The sequence below is a fragment of the Microcaecilia unicolor genome, chromosome 1 (genome assembly GCF_901765095.1).
Source record: "Microcaecilia unicolor chromosome 1, aMicUni1.1, whole genome shotgun sequence".
NCBI lineage: Eukaryota > Metazoa > Chordata > Amphibia > Gymnophiona > Siphonopidae > Microcaecilia > Microcaecilia unicolor.
In genome coordinates, this window is record NC_044031.1 from 358,764,963 (window position 1) to 358,781,052 (window position 16,090).

At 45.8% G+C, this 16,090-nt stretch overlaps 1 protein-coding gene across 1 annotated transcript in view; it reads right to left on the reverse strand.

The window, feature by feature from the left end:
- Positions 1-16,090, reverse strand: part of TERT (telomerase reverse transcriptase) — a 399,618-nt gene that overhangs the window by 301,165 nt on the left and 82,363 nt on the right. The window contains 1 exon segment of the mRNA XM_030209711.1: positions 15,729-15,906. Coding sequence (XP_030065571.1) covers positions 15,729-15,906 — 178 coding nt within the window.

A 16,090-nucleotide genomic window follows, 5' to 3' on the forward strand; every position in this document is an offset into this window, starting at 1 on the left:
GTTGTCTCCTTCTCGCCCAGCGTCTTACTGATGGTTTTGTAGCCCATTCCAGCCTTGTGCAGGTGTATGATCTTGTCCCTGACATCCTTAGACAGCTCCTTGCTCTTGGCCATTTTGTAGAGGTTAGAGTCTGACTGATTCACTGAGTCTGTGGACAGGTGTCTTTCATACAGGTGACCATTGCCGACAGCTGTCTGTCATGCAGGTAACGAGTTGATTTGGAGCATCTACCTGGTCTGTAGGGGCCAGATCTCTTACTGGTTGGTGGGGGATCAAATACTTATTTCCCTCTGCAGAATGCAAATAAATTCATATACTTTCCACAATGTGATTTTCCGGATTTAATTTGTGATGTGCTATCTCTCACTGTTACCAATAACCTACCCTTCAATTATGGGCTGCTCATGTCTTTGTCAGTGGGCAAACTTACAAAATCAGCAAGGGATCAAATACTTATTTCCACCACTGTATGTTACAGTCCCTACCAATTAGGCTATTAAAGAAAGACTTGATGGCACTTCAGAGGCAGGTAGCGAGGTTTTGTTGGGCAGGAAAAAAAATCTAAAATGAAGCGGCCACATGTGTGGAGCTCAGGTAAAGGGAGGGTTGGGCGTACCGGTGATGAGAGACTATAATCATGCATGTCTGCTACGGCATCTGAGAGACTGGATCTTAGGCACGACCACTTATACAGATATAATCTGGGAGACAGTATTTTAGCCCCTGGACCGTAAACTATCAGTTGCATGCCAAGCCAAGTAGTATGCCAGAGCCCACCTAAAGAATAGCATTCTCTTAAAACCCCTGCAATTCCTGTGGTGCGAAATATTGCAGTTCTGGGGACAAAGTACAGAGAGCAGTGTACTGCTATCTATAACTGGAAATGTAGATTTTTCTCCGGGAAGAGATAATAAAATCTTTAGGGACTTAGAAAAGCAGGGAGTGACACTTTTAAAGAATTTTATACAGTGGATGGAACCGTGCTGCCATACCTGGAGTTTGAGAAGCGTTGTGCTGGAGGGCCACTGACGAGGTTCGCATATCACCAATTACATTGGGGGGCTCCCTAAAACGAGTATCTCGTTGGATTTCAGGGAGAAAATCAGAGAATTTTTAGCTGGGGATGCAGTGGGGCAAACCTCGGTGTCATGGTTTCATAAAAAGCCAGGGGAACACAGACCTCGCTGAGACGTTAAGGAAGTGTCCGAGTGCTGGACCCGGGAGGTGGGGGGAAGAGTAACAGAAGTGGAGGAGTGGCCTAGTGGTTAGGGTGGTGGACTTTGGTCCTGGGGAGCTGAGGAACTGAGTTCGATTCCCGGCACAGGCAGCTCCTTGTGACTCTGGGCAAGTCACTTAACCCTCCATTGCCTGCCGCATTGAGCCTGCCATGAGTGGGAAAGCGCGGGGTACAAATGTAAAAAAAAAAAAAGGGAGGATATTGGCAGCGCTTAAGGGGACTACGAGGGTAGTATATAGTGCAGAGCTGCAGGAATGCCACTTCAGGACCATACACATAGCGTATTTCTCGGCCAAGCAAGCATGGCACGCAGGAGTAGTAGAAACGGATGCGTGCCCGAAGTGTGCAACAGGAAGTGCATCGCTTGCTCATGGTGTGTGGCAGTGCAGGGTCATTCGTGTGTTCTGGTCAGCTCTCTCTCGTTTTCTGTCCTGGGAGGTCAAGTTGATCTTTCCTTTGAGCGGGTGATGTTTAGTTGGGTGGCAGTGTGGGATAGGGGTTCCCAGGAAGAGAGAATATTCCTCAGTAACTCCTGTATTCAAAGGAAAAAGTGTATACTAAATCACTGGATTTTAGACAAAGCACCATCATATTGGTATTGGAGGAACAGGCTGCATGAACTCATGCTTTGGGAATCGCGGGGAGCTCGCCACACGGCAAAAAGAAGGCAACAATTCATTAGGGTATGGGGGGCATATTTGCATAGAATCTCACCCAAAGCAAGGAGTCAGGTTTTAAATGAGCTGGGATGACTGTAAGAGTGAATGGACTCTGAAGGGGGGAATTGTGGTGGGGGTCCGTTCTGGTGGAACAGGTAAACGAGAGAGAGAGGGGTAGGGAGTAGAAGGGAAGGAAGGGGTCAACAACCAAAGGGCAGCGTGGTTATTTGGTTCCTGCCCGCTTCCAAAGGAATGCCTTCAGCTAAAGAATGTGGTATAAGGAACATCGGGGGAGGGGAGGGGAAGGGTGGCAAAGGACTGTGCAAATGGTAATTGGGGATTGCATTCCATTGTTGATGGTGTTACGTTTTGTAGTTTTTGGGGGGAATTTTATAATGTCTATTCTTGCATGACATACTCAATATAGGGATGTTTGTTATCTTGTGAGATGGTTCTAAGCAGCCCTGGGGGAAGGGAGAAAAGTGTAAAAAAAACGTTGGTGACGGAACCTAAAGTCGGGTGTTATTCCATATGATTTGCTATTCATTCGGTGTATATTGAACTTGTTGGTCATGTTTAACATGTTGGATCACCAATAAAAACTGTTGAAACATAAATTTCATCTGCCATCTGGACACCCAGCCTTCCAATTGCCTAAGATCTTCCTGCATAGTCCGCACGTATTTTAACAACCATGAATAGTTTTGTATCATCTGCAAATTTGATCACTTCAGTCATCGTTCCGATTTCCATACTATTTAAAAATATGTTAAATAGTACCGGTCCCAGTGGCACTCCACTGCTCACTCTCCTCCATTGAGAAAAATGACCATTTAAACCTACCCTCTGTTTTCTGTCCAATAACCAATTCTTAATCTACACCTCCTATCCCATGACTCTTTAATTTTCTCAGGAGTTTCTCATGAGGAACTTTATCAAAATGTTTCTGAAAATCTAGATACACTACATCAACCAGCTCACCTTTACCCACATGTTTATTCACACCTTCAAAGAATGAAGCATGTTGGTAAGGCAATATTTCCCTCGGCTGAACCCATGTTGACTCTATCCCATTAAACCATGTTTGCCTATGTGTTCTATAATTTTATTCTTTATAATAGTTTCCACTATTTTGCCTGGCACCAGCATCAGGCTTGCTGGTCTATAATTTCCTGGATCACCCCTAGAACCCTTTTTAAAAGTCAGCGTCACATTGGCCACCCTCCAATTTTCACGTACTATGGATGATTTTAACGACAAGTTACATATTACTAACAGCAGAACAGCAATTTCATACTTGAGTTCTTTGAGTACCCTTGGATGTATGCCATCCAGTCTAGGTGATTTAATACTCTTTAATTTGTCAATTTGGCTCAGTACATCATTCAGGTTCACTGAGATTTCTTTCAATTACTCCACATTATCACCCTTGAAAATCATTTCCGGTACAGGCAGAACTCTTACATCTTCTTACGTAAAGACAGAAGCAAAAAATTCATTCAGTTTCTCCGCTATGGCCTTGTCCTCCATGAGCACCCCTTTTGCTCCTTCATGATCTAAAGGTCCCACAGATTCCCTCGTAAGCATTCTACTTCTGATGTACCTGAAAAAGTTGTTACTGTGCGTTTTAGCCTCTGCAGCAAGTTTCTCTTCATATTCTCTTTTAGCCTTCTTTATTAATGATTTGCATCTGACTTGCCCAGTGCTTATGTTGCTTCTCATTTTCTTCATTTGGGTCCTTTTTCTATTTTTTGAAGGACAATATTTTGGCTGTAATGGTCTCTTTTACTTCACCTTTTAACCATGCTGGCTGATGTTCTCTCTGCTTTCCACCTTTGTAAATACGTGGAATGCACCTGGACTGGGCTTCCAAGATGGTATTTTTGAATAATGTCCATGCCTGATTGAGTGAGCTAACCTTTGCAACGGATCCTTTTAGTTTCTTTTTAAACATTTTTCTCATTTTATTATAGTCGCCCTTTCGAAAATTAAATGCAGCTACAGTAGATTTCTTTTGTGGGTTCATCCCAGATAGTAGCTCAAACTTAATCATGTTATGATCACTGTTGCCCAGGGGACTCCACACAGCCACCTCTTGCACTATGCCCTGCACGCCACCAAGGACCAAATCCAAAGTGGCTCCCCCTCTCATCGGTTCCTGGACCAGCTACTCCAAGAAGCAGTCGTTCATTACTTCTAGAAATGTTATCTCCCTGGCACTCCCTGATGTAATATTTATCCAGACAATATTGGGGTAATTGAAATCAATGATCCACAAAAAGGAATAGTAGAATACAATCAACGTTTGCGGCAAAATTCTACTTTGTTATAACTCAGTATTGGAGGTGTACCGTCACTAGTATTCATGAAACGTGGAGGAAAAAAAAGACTTCAGAAACAATAGAGAATACTCATTAGGCAGAAAACAACCTTTCAATTATAGAGTACTCCACTTCTTCAATCACTAGTCTTCACAAGAAAAACTCCACTCTTCTTATTCATGCCTTACATGCACATACACCTTCCACAATACTATATGGTTGAGGCTTACAGGAACGCTTAACATCCAGTGAACTAATTGTTATTTAGCTTGGATAATCTTGATGCTGCTGATCTGCACTGTATTCCACCGCGTCCGGTACTCACAAAGCCCAACAGGAGAACCCTGTTTCGCCACTATCGGGCTGTTTCAAGGGCTAAACACTGCTACAGCCAATTGCATCCAATGCTCCTCAACTTCACCGCGTTATCTGCCTCATCTCGGCGTCCTCAAATCAAAGCAGACTTCCCTCTTATATATACGTCATTTCCTTGTACCCTGACGTATATTTCAATGACGTGCTCCACAGAACAACTTTATTGATAAACGGTCATCTCACAAAAAAGCTTTCCACTCAATCGAAATATTCAATCCCTTAGGGATTACGGTTTGCAGCACATATATCCATCTTTGTTCACTCTGTCTTAACATTCTCCTCACATCTCCTCTATGCTCTGAAACACGAATCTGCTCCAGAACCACACATTGCAAATACCCAAAATCATGTTGTTTCAGCAGACAATGAGAAACCAAAGGTTCATATAGCGCAAACCACCCCCTCCCTCCCTATCATTGTGATACAATTTGTACCATTGACTGTCCTCTTTCCACCAAGTCTCTGAGATGCCCATTATATTTTTCTACATGTTCTTTTCTACCGCTTTTCCCTGACCTTAGCTGATGGAGAAATTTATAAACTAATCAAAAAGAACTGGGCTCCCTCTATCTGGGAGCCATGTTTACAATATAAAAGTCCTACCTGAGAATCCCCAATTAAATCTCTAACTAGATGAAGTTTATGTTTCAATAATTTTTATTGATGATCAATAGAATAAACAAAGACTTAACAGTTCTATTAGAAACATTTGAGTAACTCCTAATTTTATACACCTCGATACAAATCTTCTGCATCATCATCATCAAGGATTTGCATTTTCTCCCTCCCACCCCCAGATCTTTAACATTTCTTCCGTTTGATTGATGATTGTCATTAATAGAACAGCTGGTTTAAGCTTACAAAATAACCTTAAATATCATCGCTACTTTTAAAAAGAAAACCCCTCCCCCCCTTAACCCCCCACTCCCACTCCTCGTACCCCTTTCCCTCCCCTAAAAGACTATACCCCCCAACCTTTACTAAATACTTCCCCCCTTATCCCCCCCTCCCTTTTTGTTCCAGCTTCTTCCCCTGTCCCCTTCCTCCCCTTCCCTTATCCTCCCTTCCCCTTTAGATGAAGTTTATTACACTGACTTAGCATTCAGAAATGGGAGTATAAATAACACCCCTTAATATACAATGTTCTAACCAGTCTATTACCCCACAACACCTCAATATTGTTAGGTATATAAACAGAACAATCTGTAAGGTATCTATGTCTAGAACAAAAACAAAACTGATATTCAGACTTTAGTTTACAATTTGTGCAGGCAAAAACCAGCATCCCATAGGCAGTTATATCCAAAACAGAATCCACACTACTATATGAACTCAACACACTCACCAACAAAAACTAACTTGTACATAATTTAAAAAAAAAAAAAAAACCAGAAAGAAAACCAAAATTAAACAACCAAAACTATACAATACCACTGGCATTCAAAGTTCCACTAAAAGGGGAATAAAAACATTTTCTCAAAGAGTAAAATTTAACAGTAAAAAAATAAAAATCCAAAATATTAATAAATGGATAGCTCTTATAACTAAAATTTACTGCTTGTCCACCAAAGTCCACATAAAGTCATCTGAACATGTAATATCTTATGAACTCCAGAAGGAAGCTTTCTTTGGCACAGCATAGCTACTTTGGCGAGCATTAACTGTAAATTTTAGAGACCGAGACCATATTCCACATTAGAAGTGAGATTCATTACTATTATGGTGTGCGCAAAACTAGCCTATTTGGAAACATTGCCCCTAAACACACTCCTTAGTGTGCTTCATTGTCAGCGCATCTGTTTTGGTGTGCAATACCTCCAGCATCAGAAGCCTTCAGATAAGTCATAGCCCTTCAGATAAGTCAAAATGTCTCTCAAGAGCCAACCTCTGGTATCAGAGGCCTCTCAGACAATCCATCCTCAATAATAGTGGTCACAAAAAGAGGCAGAGTTGGGTCTGCAGATCCGCTGGCAGGAAGGAGACCCAGAAATGATAAACAGCTGCAGCATCAGCAAAAACAGGCTTGCCCAATATCAGATACTAGCAGCAGGTACTAACACCTTGCATATGTTATATTGTAAGGATGTTTTGCAGCAGTGGAGACAGGAAGGCTTATAAAGATCGAGAGATGGATAAGTACAGGCAAACTTTGGAGGAAAGCCTGTTCAGATGCCATAGACCTGGGATTGGTAGAAAATTCACTTTTCAGCAGGACAATAATTCTAAACACAAAGCAAAAGCAAAATCAACAATGAAAGAAATGAGTGTCCTTGAATCGTCCACAGAAAATCAACAACCAACCTGAACAAGCTTGAACTATTCTGCCAACATATGGCTGTCAGTGATGCAAAAGGGTCTTTCTGTCATGCTATAACATCATGGGGCATGACGACATACGATTTTTAAAATATTTTTATAATTTTTCTTTACACTGAAAGTGTAAAATGGGTTGTGTATTTAGGTGAAAAACTCACACTAATGCATTTTGAATTATACATTTTAGACAGCAGAATGTGAAAAATGTCCAAGGGCATGAACACTTAGCGAAAGCTACATACCTGTAGAAGGTATTCTCCGAGGACAGCAGGCTGATTGTTCTCACAAGTGGGTGATGTCCACAGCAGCCCCTTCAATCGGAGATCTTCACTAGCAAAGACGTTTGCTAGCCCTCGCGTGCACACACACATTGTGCATACGCGACCGTCTTCCCGCCCGAACGCGCTCGTGTTCGTCAGTCCAGTATAGAGCAAAGACAAAGAGAAGGGAAGACACAACTCCAAAGGGGAGGCGGGCGAGTTGGTGAGAACAATCAGCCTGCTGTCCTCGGAGAATACCTTCTACAGGTATGTAGCTTTCACTTTCTCCGAGGACAAGCAGGCTGCTTGTTCTAACAAGTGGGGTATCCCTAGCCCCTAGGCTCACTCAAAACAACAAACATTGGTCAATTGGGCCTCGCAACGGCAAAGACATAACTGAGATTAACCTAAACTTATTCAACTAACAGAGTGCAGCCTGGAACAGAATAAAAATGGGCCTAGGGGGGTGGAGTTGGATTCTAAACCCCGAACAAATTCTGTAGCACCGACTGGAGGTACCGACTGTCGTGTCGGGTATCCTGTTGTAGGCAGTAATGCGATGTGAATGTGTGGACAGATTACCACGTCGCAGCCTTGCAAATCTCTTCGATAGTGGCTGACTTCAAGTGGGCCACTGACGCTGCTAACACTATGAGCTGTGACATGACCCTCAAGAGTCAGCCCAGCTTGGGCATAAGCGAAGGAGATGGAATCTGCTAGCCAATTAGAGATAGTGCGTTTCCCAACAGCCACTCCCCTTCTGTTGGGATCAAAAGAAACAAACATTTGGGCGAACTGTCAGGCTGTGTCTGCTCCAGATAGAAGGCCAATGCTCGCTTGCAGTCCAATGTGTGCAATTGACATTCAGCAGGGCGGGTATGCGGACGGGGAAAGAATGTTGGCAAGACAATTGACTGGTTCAGATGGCACTCCGACACCACCTTTGGCAAGAACTTAGGGTGAGTGCGGAGGACTACTCTGTTATGATGAAATTTGGTATGAGCATGAGCTACCAGGGCTTGAAGCTCACCGACTCTACAAGCTGAAGTGACTGCCACCAAGAAAATGACCTTCCAGGTCAAGTACTTCAGATGGCAGGAATCCAGTGGCTCAAAAGGAGGTTTCATCAGCTGAGTGAGAACGACATTGAGATCCCATGACACTGTAGGAGGTTTGATGGGGGGCTTTGACAAAAGCAAACCTCTCATGAAGCGAACCACTAAAGGCTGTCCAGAAATCGGCTTACCTTCCACACGGTAATGGTATGCACTAATAGCACTAAGATGAACCCTTACAGAGTTGGTTTTAAGACCAGACTCGGACAAGTGCAGAAGGTATTCAAGCAGGATCTGTGTAGGACACGAGCGAGGATCTAAGGCCTTGCTGTCACACCAGACGGCAAACCTCCGCCATAGAAAGAAGTAACTCTTTTTAGTGGAATCTTTCCTGGATGCAAGACCGAGAGACACCCTCGGAGAGACCCAAGGAGGCAAAATCCACGCCCTCAACATCCAGGCCGTGAGAGCCAGGGACTGGAGGTTGGGATGCAGAAGCGCCCCCTCGTTCTGCGTAATGAGGGTCGGAAAACACTCCAATCTCCACAATTCTTCGAAGGACAATTCCAGAAGAAGAGGGAACCAGATCTGACATGGCCAAAAGGGTGCAATCAGGATCATAGTGCCTCGATCTTGCTTGAGTTTCAACAAAGTCTTCCCCACCAAAGGTATGGGAGGATAAGCATACAGGAGGCCCTCTCCCCAATGCAGGAGAAAAGCATCCGATGCTAGTCTGCCGTGGGCCTGAAGTCTGGAACAGAACTGAGGGACCTTGTGATTGAGCTGAGTGGCAAAAAGATCCACCAAGGGGGTGCCCCACTCTTGGAAGATCTGGAGTATCACTCTGGAATTGAGCAACCACTCGTGAGGTTGCATGATCCTGCTCAACCTGTCGGCCAGACTGTTGTTTACGCCTGCCAGATATGTGGCCTGGAGAAACATGCCGTACCGGCGAGCCCAAAGCCACATTCTGACGGCCTCCTGACACAGAGGGTGAGATCCGGTGCCCCCCTGCTTGTTGATGTAATACATGGCAACCTGATTGTCTGAATTTGAATAATTTCTTGGGACAGCGGATCCTTGAAAGCACTTAGAGCATTCCAGGCTGCTCTCAACTCCAGGAGATTGATCTGTAGACCTCTTTCCTGGAGGGACCAACTCCCTTGGGTGTGAAGCCCATCGACATGAGCTCCCCACCCCAGCAGAGATGCATCCGTGGTCAGCACTTTTTGCGGCTGAGGAATTTGGAAGGGACGTCCCAGAGTCAGATTGGACTGAATTGTCCACCAATGCAGGAATTGAAGAAACTCCGTGGACAGCCGGACTACATCCTCTAGATCCCCAGCAGCCTGATACCATTGGGAAGCTAGGGTCCATTGAGCTGATCTCATGTGAAGGCGAGACATGGGAGTCACATGCACTGTGGAGGCCATGTGGCCGAGCAATCTCAACATCTGCCGAGCTGTGATCTGCTGAGACGCTCGTACCCAGGAAACGAGGGACAGAAGATTGTCGGTCCTTGCTTCCGGGAGGTAAGCACGAGCTGTCTGAGAATCCAGCAGAGCCCCTATGAATTCGAGTTTCTGAACTGGAAGAAGGTGGGACTTTGGATAATTTATCACAAACCCTAGCAGCTCCAAGAGTCAAATAGTCATCTGCATGGACTGTAGAGCTCCTGCCTCTGAGGTGTTCTTCACCAGCCAATCGTCGAGATAAGGGAACACGTGCACTCCCAGTTTGCGTAGAGACACCGCTACTTGGTGAATACCCTGGGCGCAGAGGCAAGACCAAAGGGTAGCACACAGTACTGAAAATGCCGTGTTCCCAGGCGGAATTGAAGATACTGTCTGTGAGCTGGCAGTATCGGGATGTGAGTGTAAGTATCCTTCAAGTCCAGTGAGCATAGCCAATCGTTTGCCTGAATCATGGGAAGAAGGGTGCCCAGGGAAAGCATCCTGAACTTTTCTCGGACCAGATATTTCTTCAGGGCCTTTAGGTCTAGGATGGGACGCATCCCCCCTGTTTTCTTTTCCACAAGGAAGTACCTGGAATAGAATCCCAGTCCTTCTTGCCCCGGTGGCACGGGCTCAACCGCATTGGCGCTGAGAAGGGCGGAGAGTTCCTCTGCAAGTACCTGCTTGTGCTGGAAGCTGAAGGATTGAGCTCCCAGTGGGCAATTTGGAGGCTTTGAAACCAAATTGAGAGAGTATCCTAGCCGGACTATTTGGAGGACCCACTGGTTATGAGAGGCCACCTTTGGTGAAAAAATCTTAACCGCCCCCCCAACCGGTAGATTGTACGGCATGGACACTGATTTCGGCTACGCTCTGCTGGAGCCAGTCAAAAGCCCGTCCCTTGCTTTCGCTAGGGAGCCGCAGGGGCCTGCTGAGTCGCACACTGTTGACGAGAACGAGCGCGCTGGGGTTTTGCCTGGGCAGCAGGCTGGCGAGAGGGAGGATTATACCTACACTTACTCGAATAGTGAACAGTCCTCCATCCCCCATAAAAACGTCTACCAATTGAGGTAGATGCTGAAGGCGCCCGGCAGGAGAATTTGTCGAAAGCGGTGTCCCACTGGTGGAGCTGCTCTACCACCTGTTCGACCTTTTCTCCAAAATTATTATCCCCCCGGCAAGGAGAATTCGCAATCCGCTGCTGAATCCTATTCTCCAGGTCGGAGGCACGCAGCCATGAGAGTCTGCGCCATCACCACACCTTGAGCAGCGGCCCTGGACGCGACATCAAAAGTATCATAAACACCCCTGGCCAGGAATTTACGACACACCTTCAGCTGCCTGACCACCTGCTGAAAAGGCTTGGCTTGCTCAGAAGGGAGCTTATCCACCAAGTCCGCCAACTGCCACACACTGTTCCGCATATGAATGCTCGTGTAGAGCTGGTAAGATTGGATTTTGGCGATGAGCACTGAGGAATGGTAGGCCTTCCTCCCAAAAGAATCCAAGGTTTTAGAGTCTCTGCCCGGGGGCGCCGAGGCATACTCCCTAGAACTCTTGACCTTCTTAAGGGCCAGATCCACAACTCCAGAGTTGTGAGGCAACTGAGTCCACATCAACTCTGGGTCTCCATGGATCCGATACTGGGATTCGATCTTCTTGGGAATTTGGGGATTAGTTAGCGGCTTCGCCCAGTTCTCCAGCAGTGTCTTCTTGAAGACATGATGCATGGGTACTGTGGACGATTCCTTAGGTGGTGAAGGATAGTCCAAAAGCTCAAACATTTCAGCCCTTGACTCATCCTCCGTAACCACAGGGAAGAGAATGGCTGTAGACATTTCCCAGAGAAAGGCCGCGAAAGATAAGCTCATGGGAGGAGAAAGCTGTCTTTCAGGAGAGGGAGTGGGGTCAGAAGGAAGACCGTCAGACTCCTCGTCAGAGAAATATCTGATGTCTTCCTCTGCCTCCCACGAGGCCTCACCATCGGTATCGGACACGTGTTCATGAACTTCCGTCCAAAGCTGTGCCCGCCTCGACTCCGTGGACACATGGCCACGGTGGGGACGTCGAGAAGAAGACTCCCGCACCAGTGGCGATGAAGCTCCCTCCATCAATGTCGTCGAGGAGTCCACCTGGGAGGCAGCCGACGCAAGCACCGCAAGTGGTACCGGTATCGGAGACCTCACCACGGGCAAGGGGCCAGCCATCGCCTCACTCGACGGCACCGGCGGCGCAAGCACCCCCTGGTACCGGAGGAGAAGGGCGCAACAGCTCCTCCAGAATTCCTGGAAGGATGGCCCGGAGGCTCTCGTTCAGAGCGACTGTTGAGGAAGGCAGGGAGTCCGGCACAGGCGATGAACTCAGAATCTGTCCGGGACACGGAGGCAGTACCGGGCTGTCCAAGGTAGAGCGCATCGACACCTCCTGAATGGAGGGTGAACGGTCCTCCCGGCGTCGATGCCTAGTGGGTGCCGAATCCCTTGGCGACCCAGAACTCTCGGTACCACGTCTGAAAGGTGACCGGTGCCGATGCTTCTTAGCCTTCACACGAAGCATGTCACCAGAACCTCCCGGTACCGAAGAGGAGGACGTCGAATCCAAACGTCTCTTCCTCGGGGCCGGGTCCAAAGAAGGTTGATCCCAGGGGGGCTGTACCGCAGGAGCCCTCGAGGCAGGCGGAGACCTACTCGAGGGCTCACCGCCACCAGCAGGGGAATGGAGGGCCCTCACCTGCGCTCCTGAAGAGGTACCCTCCGACGACATCAGTACCAACGATGATCCCGGTACCGTAGACGTTGAAGCACCGGTCGATGACCTCGATACTGTAGCCGTCGAAACACCCGAACAAGACATTCCACTGGGCCAATCTTGCTACCTGAGATCTCTTCTTCAACAGAAGACAGAGATTACAGGCCTGAGGATGGTGCCCAGCCCCCAGACACTGAAGGCACGAAGCGTGCCTATCAGTGAGCGAAATAACCCGGCTGCACTGGATGCACTTTTTGAAGCCGCTAGGAAGCTTCGATGACATAGGCGGAAAAATCACGCCAGCGAAGTCAAAATCCGCGATGATGGCAATGGGCACCAAAACAGGGAAAAACCCGTACAGGCGGCCAAAAGGGCCGCTTTCGAAAGTGAAAGGAAACAACAGAAAAAAACTCAAAAATAAGGCTTTTTTTTTTTTTTTAACAGAACACGCGATTAACTTTGAAAGAAAAAGACTTCCGAACGGAAGAAAGCGGCAAAAGGCGCGAGGGTCTCCTCAGGGCACAGACCGACTGAAAAAACAGCCATCCCGAGCTGCGGAAAAAAGAAGACTGACGAACACGAGCGCGTTCGGACGGGAAGATGGTCGTGCATGCGCAGTGTGCGTGCGCACGCGAGGGCTAGCAAACGCCTTTGCTAGTGAAGATCTCTGATTGAAGGGGCTGCCGTGGACGTCACCCACTTGTGAGAACAAGCAGCTTGCTTGTCCTCGGAGAATACAAAGGTATACTGGAGCTCATTTTCAAAGCACTTAAGCTATAAAGTTCCACAGTAATCTATGGAACTTTGTAAGTCTACGTGCTTTGAAAAGACACCTCACTATCTCCTTAAAGCTGTTTATGCAACTGAGCACAGTATCACCTTTTCCAAATGCTTTATTACATTAACCTAAGACCAAACTTACAGTTTTACTTTATTTATTTAAAAATATATACTCCACTCTATCTTAAAATTCTAGGCAGGATACAGAAAAAACACACAGTAAAAGTGAAAGTAAACAAATTAAACATAAAACATTATCAAATACCACCAAAAACAATACAATTTAATTGCCCAATGCTGCTCCTACAGTCATATGAAAAAAAGAGAAAATTACAAAACATCAAAAACTTGCTGAAATAAAATTTCAGAAATTTCTTGATGCTTCCCCTCCACTTATAGTGCCATTCCCCACCCTCTTTGGCTGACTGTGCAGTTCCTATGGGCTGCCCAACCTGTTAGGGCAGCCTGCACTACTACTGGCCAGCTTGAGCAACATACAGGAATACCTAAAGGTGGTGAAAAAAGGAAAAAAGGGGCCAGATGGACAGCTCATCCTTCTCACTTCTATTGTCCTTGTATCGGCAGCCCCAACAGTGTCCCATTATTATCCTTTCATGGCATGTGGCTAAGTAATTTTTGCTTCCCATGTCCATATAATACTTTTTGCTTTTCAAGACCATCTTCTAAATAATTGCCCATGCTTCCAATTTTTCAAGTCACATTTCTGTTATAAAACAAAAAATTTCAAATTCACTTATCTACTGCAAGGTATTAGTAGCCATACTAGTTTTGCAGAGAATAGGACTCTTCACAGCTGATATATTTACTAGACAAACATTAAAATTTACCAAAAAATGTCCTGATCGCAGATATTCAAAAGTTGGGAAACAAGAGAGAGGTGCTGTTGCTGGGAGATTTCAATCTGCCGGATGTAGATTGGAAGGTTCCGTCTGCAGAATTGGAAAGAAGTAGAAAGATCGTGGATGCTTTCCAAAGCGGTTTGCTCAGACAAATGGTGATGGAACCCACGAGGGAGGGAGCGACGCTGAATCTGGTGCTCACGAATGGGGATAGTGTGTCAAATATTCGAGTGGGTGCCCACCTCGGCAGCAGTGATCATCAAACGGTTTGGTTTGATATTACAGCTAAAGTGGAGAGCGGCCACTCAAAACTCAAAGTCCTGGATTTCAAGCGTGCTGACTTTAGTAAAATGGGGGAATACCTGAGGAAGGAGATGATGGGCTGGGAGGAAATACGAGAAGTGGAAGGACAGTGGTCCAGGCTGAAGGAAGCTATAAATAGGGCCACGAACCTTTATGTAAGGAAAGTAAACAAAAGCAGGAGAAAAAGGAAACCGATATGGTTCTCCAAGCAAGTGGCTGAGAAAATAAAGGCTAAAGAGTTGGCGTTCCAGAAATACAAAAAAACTCAAGAAAAGGAACACGAGGAGGAATACCGGATGAAAATGAAAGAAGCCAAGAGAGAGATACGTCTGGCGAAAGCAGAAGAACAAATGGCTAGACATGTAAGAAGGGGTGACAAAAATTTCTTCAGGTATATTAGTGAAAGGAGAATGACTAAAAAGGGAATTGTGAGACTAAAAGATACTGCGAACCGCTATGTGGATAATGATGAAGAAAAAGCAAATTTGCTAAATAGATACTTTTGTTCTGTTTTCACAGAAGAAAATCCTGGAGAAGGACCGTGATGGAGTGCAAAAAGTACAAATGAGATTGAAGTGGATAGAGCACCGTTCATGGAAGAAAGTGTGTATGAACAACTTGAAAAGCTAAAGGTGGACAAAGCCATGGGACCGGACGGGATCCACCCCAGGATATTGAGGGAGCTCAGAGAGGTTCTGGCGAGTCCTCTTAAAGATTTGTTTAATATATCCTTGCAGACGGGAGAGGTTCCGAGGGATTGGAGAATGGCGGAGGTGGTCCCTCTTCACAAAAGTGGTGATAGAGAAGAAGCTGAAAACTACAGGCCGGTAAGCCTCACTTCAGTTATTGGAAAAGTAATGGAAGCGATGCTGAAGGAAAGGACAGAGATGCGAAGGAAGTAGAACAAGAGGACATGAAATGAGATTGAAGGGGGGCAGACTCAAGAAAAATGTCAGGAAGTATTTTTTCATGGAGAGAGTAGTGGATGCTTGGAATGCCCTCCCGCGGGAGGTGGTGGAAATGAAAACGGTAACAGAATTCAAGCACGCGTGGGATAAACATAAAGGAATCCTGTTCAGAAGGAATAGATCCTAAGGAGCTTAGCCGAGATTGGGTGGCACAGCCGGTGGCGGGAGGCGGGGATAGTGCTGGGCAGACTTACACGGTCTGTGCCCTGAAAAGGACAGGTACAAATCAAGGTAAGGTATACACAAAAAGTAGCACATATGAGTTTATCTTGTTGGGCAGATTGGATGGACCATGCAGGTCTTTTTCTGCCGTCATCTACTATGTTACTATGTCGAGACCATACAGACCCACAGTAAATACAACACAGAGATATAAACTTCAGGGTACTAACCTTCTTATCTTGGCTTTCTTTTGTTCCTGTGGAAGCATTCATTTTCACTATTGCTCGTAACCCATCTTGTTTGGGGATGAATCGAAGCTTTGAAGTCAAAGGAACACATTTGCTTCGCTGTATCGCTTTCACTTCCTTGCCAGACATCATGCGAAGTTTCACTTTGGAAACATGCTTCCTAAAAGATAAAATTATGTTAAATTTTAAAGCATCTTAACAATACCTCCTCTTTTTACATTAGCTTATGAGACAAAGAAGGTCAAAGCTTGTAAACTGTAGGAGAGGCAAAAGAATATCAAGTTACTGCTAAATGAAAACTAACAGGAGAGTATCTTGGCAATAGAGAATGACACAGGGACAAT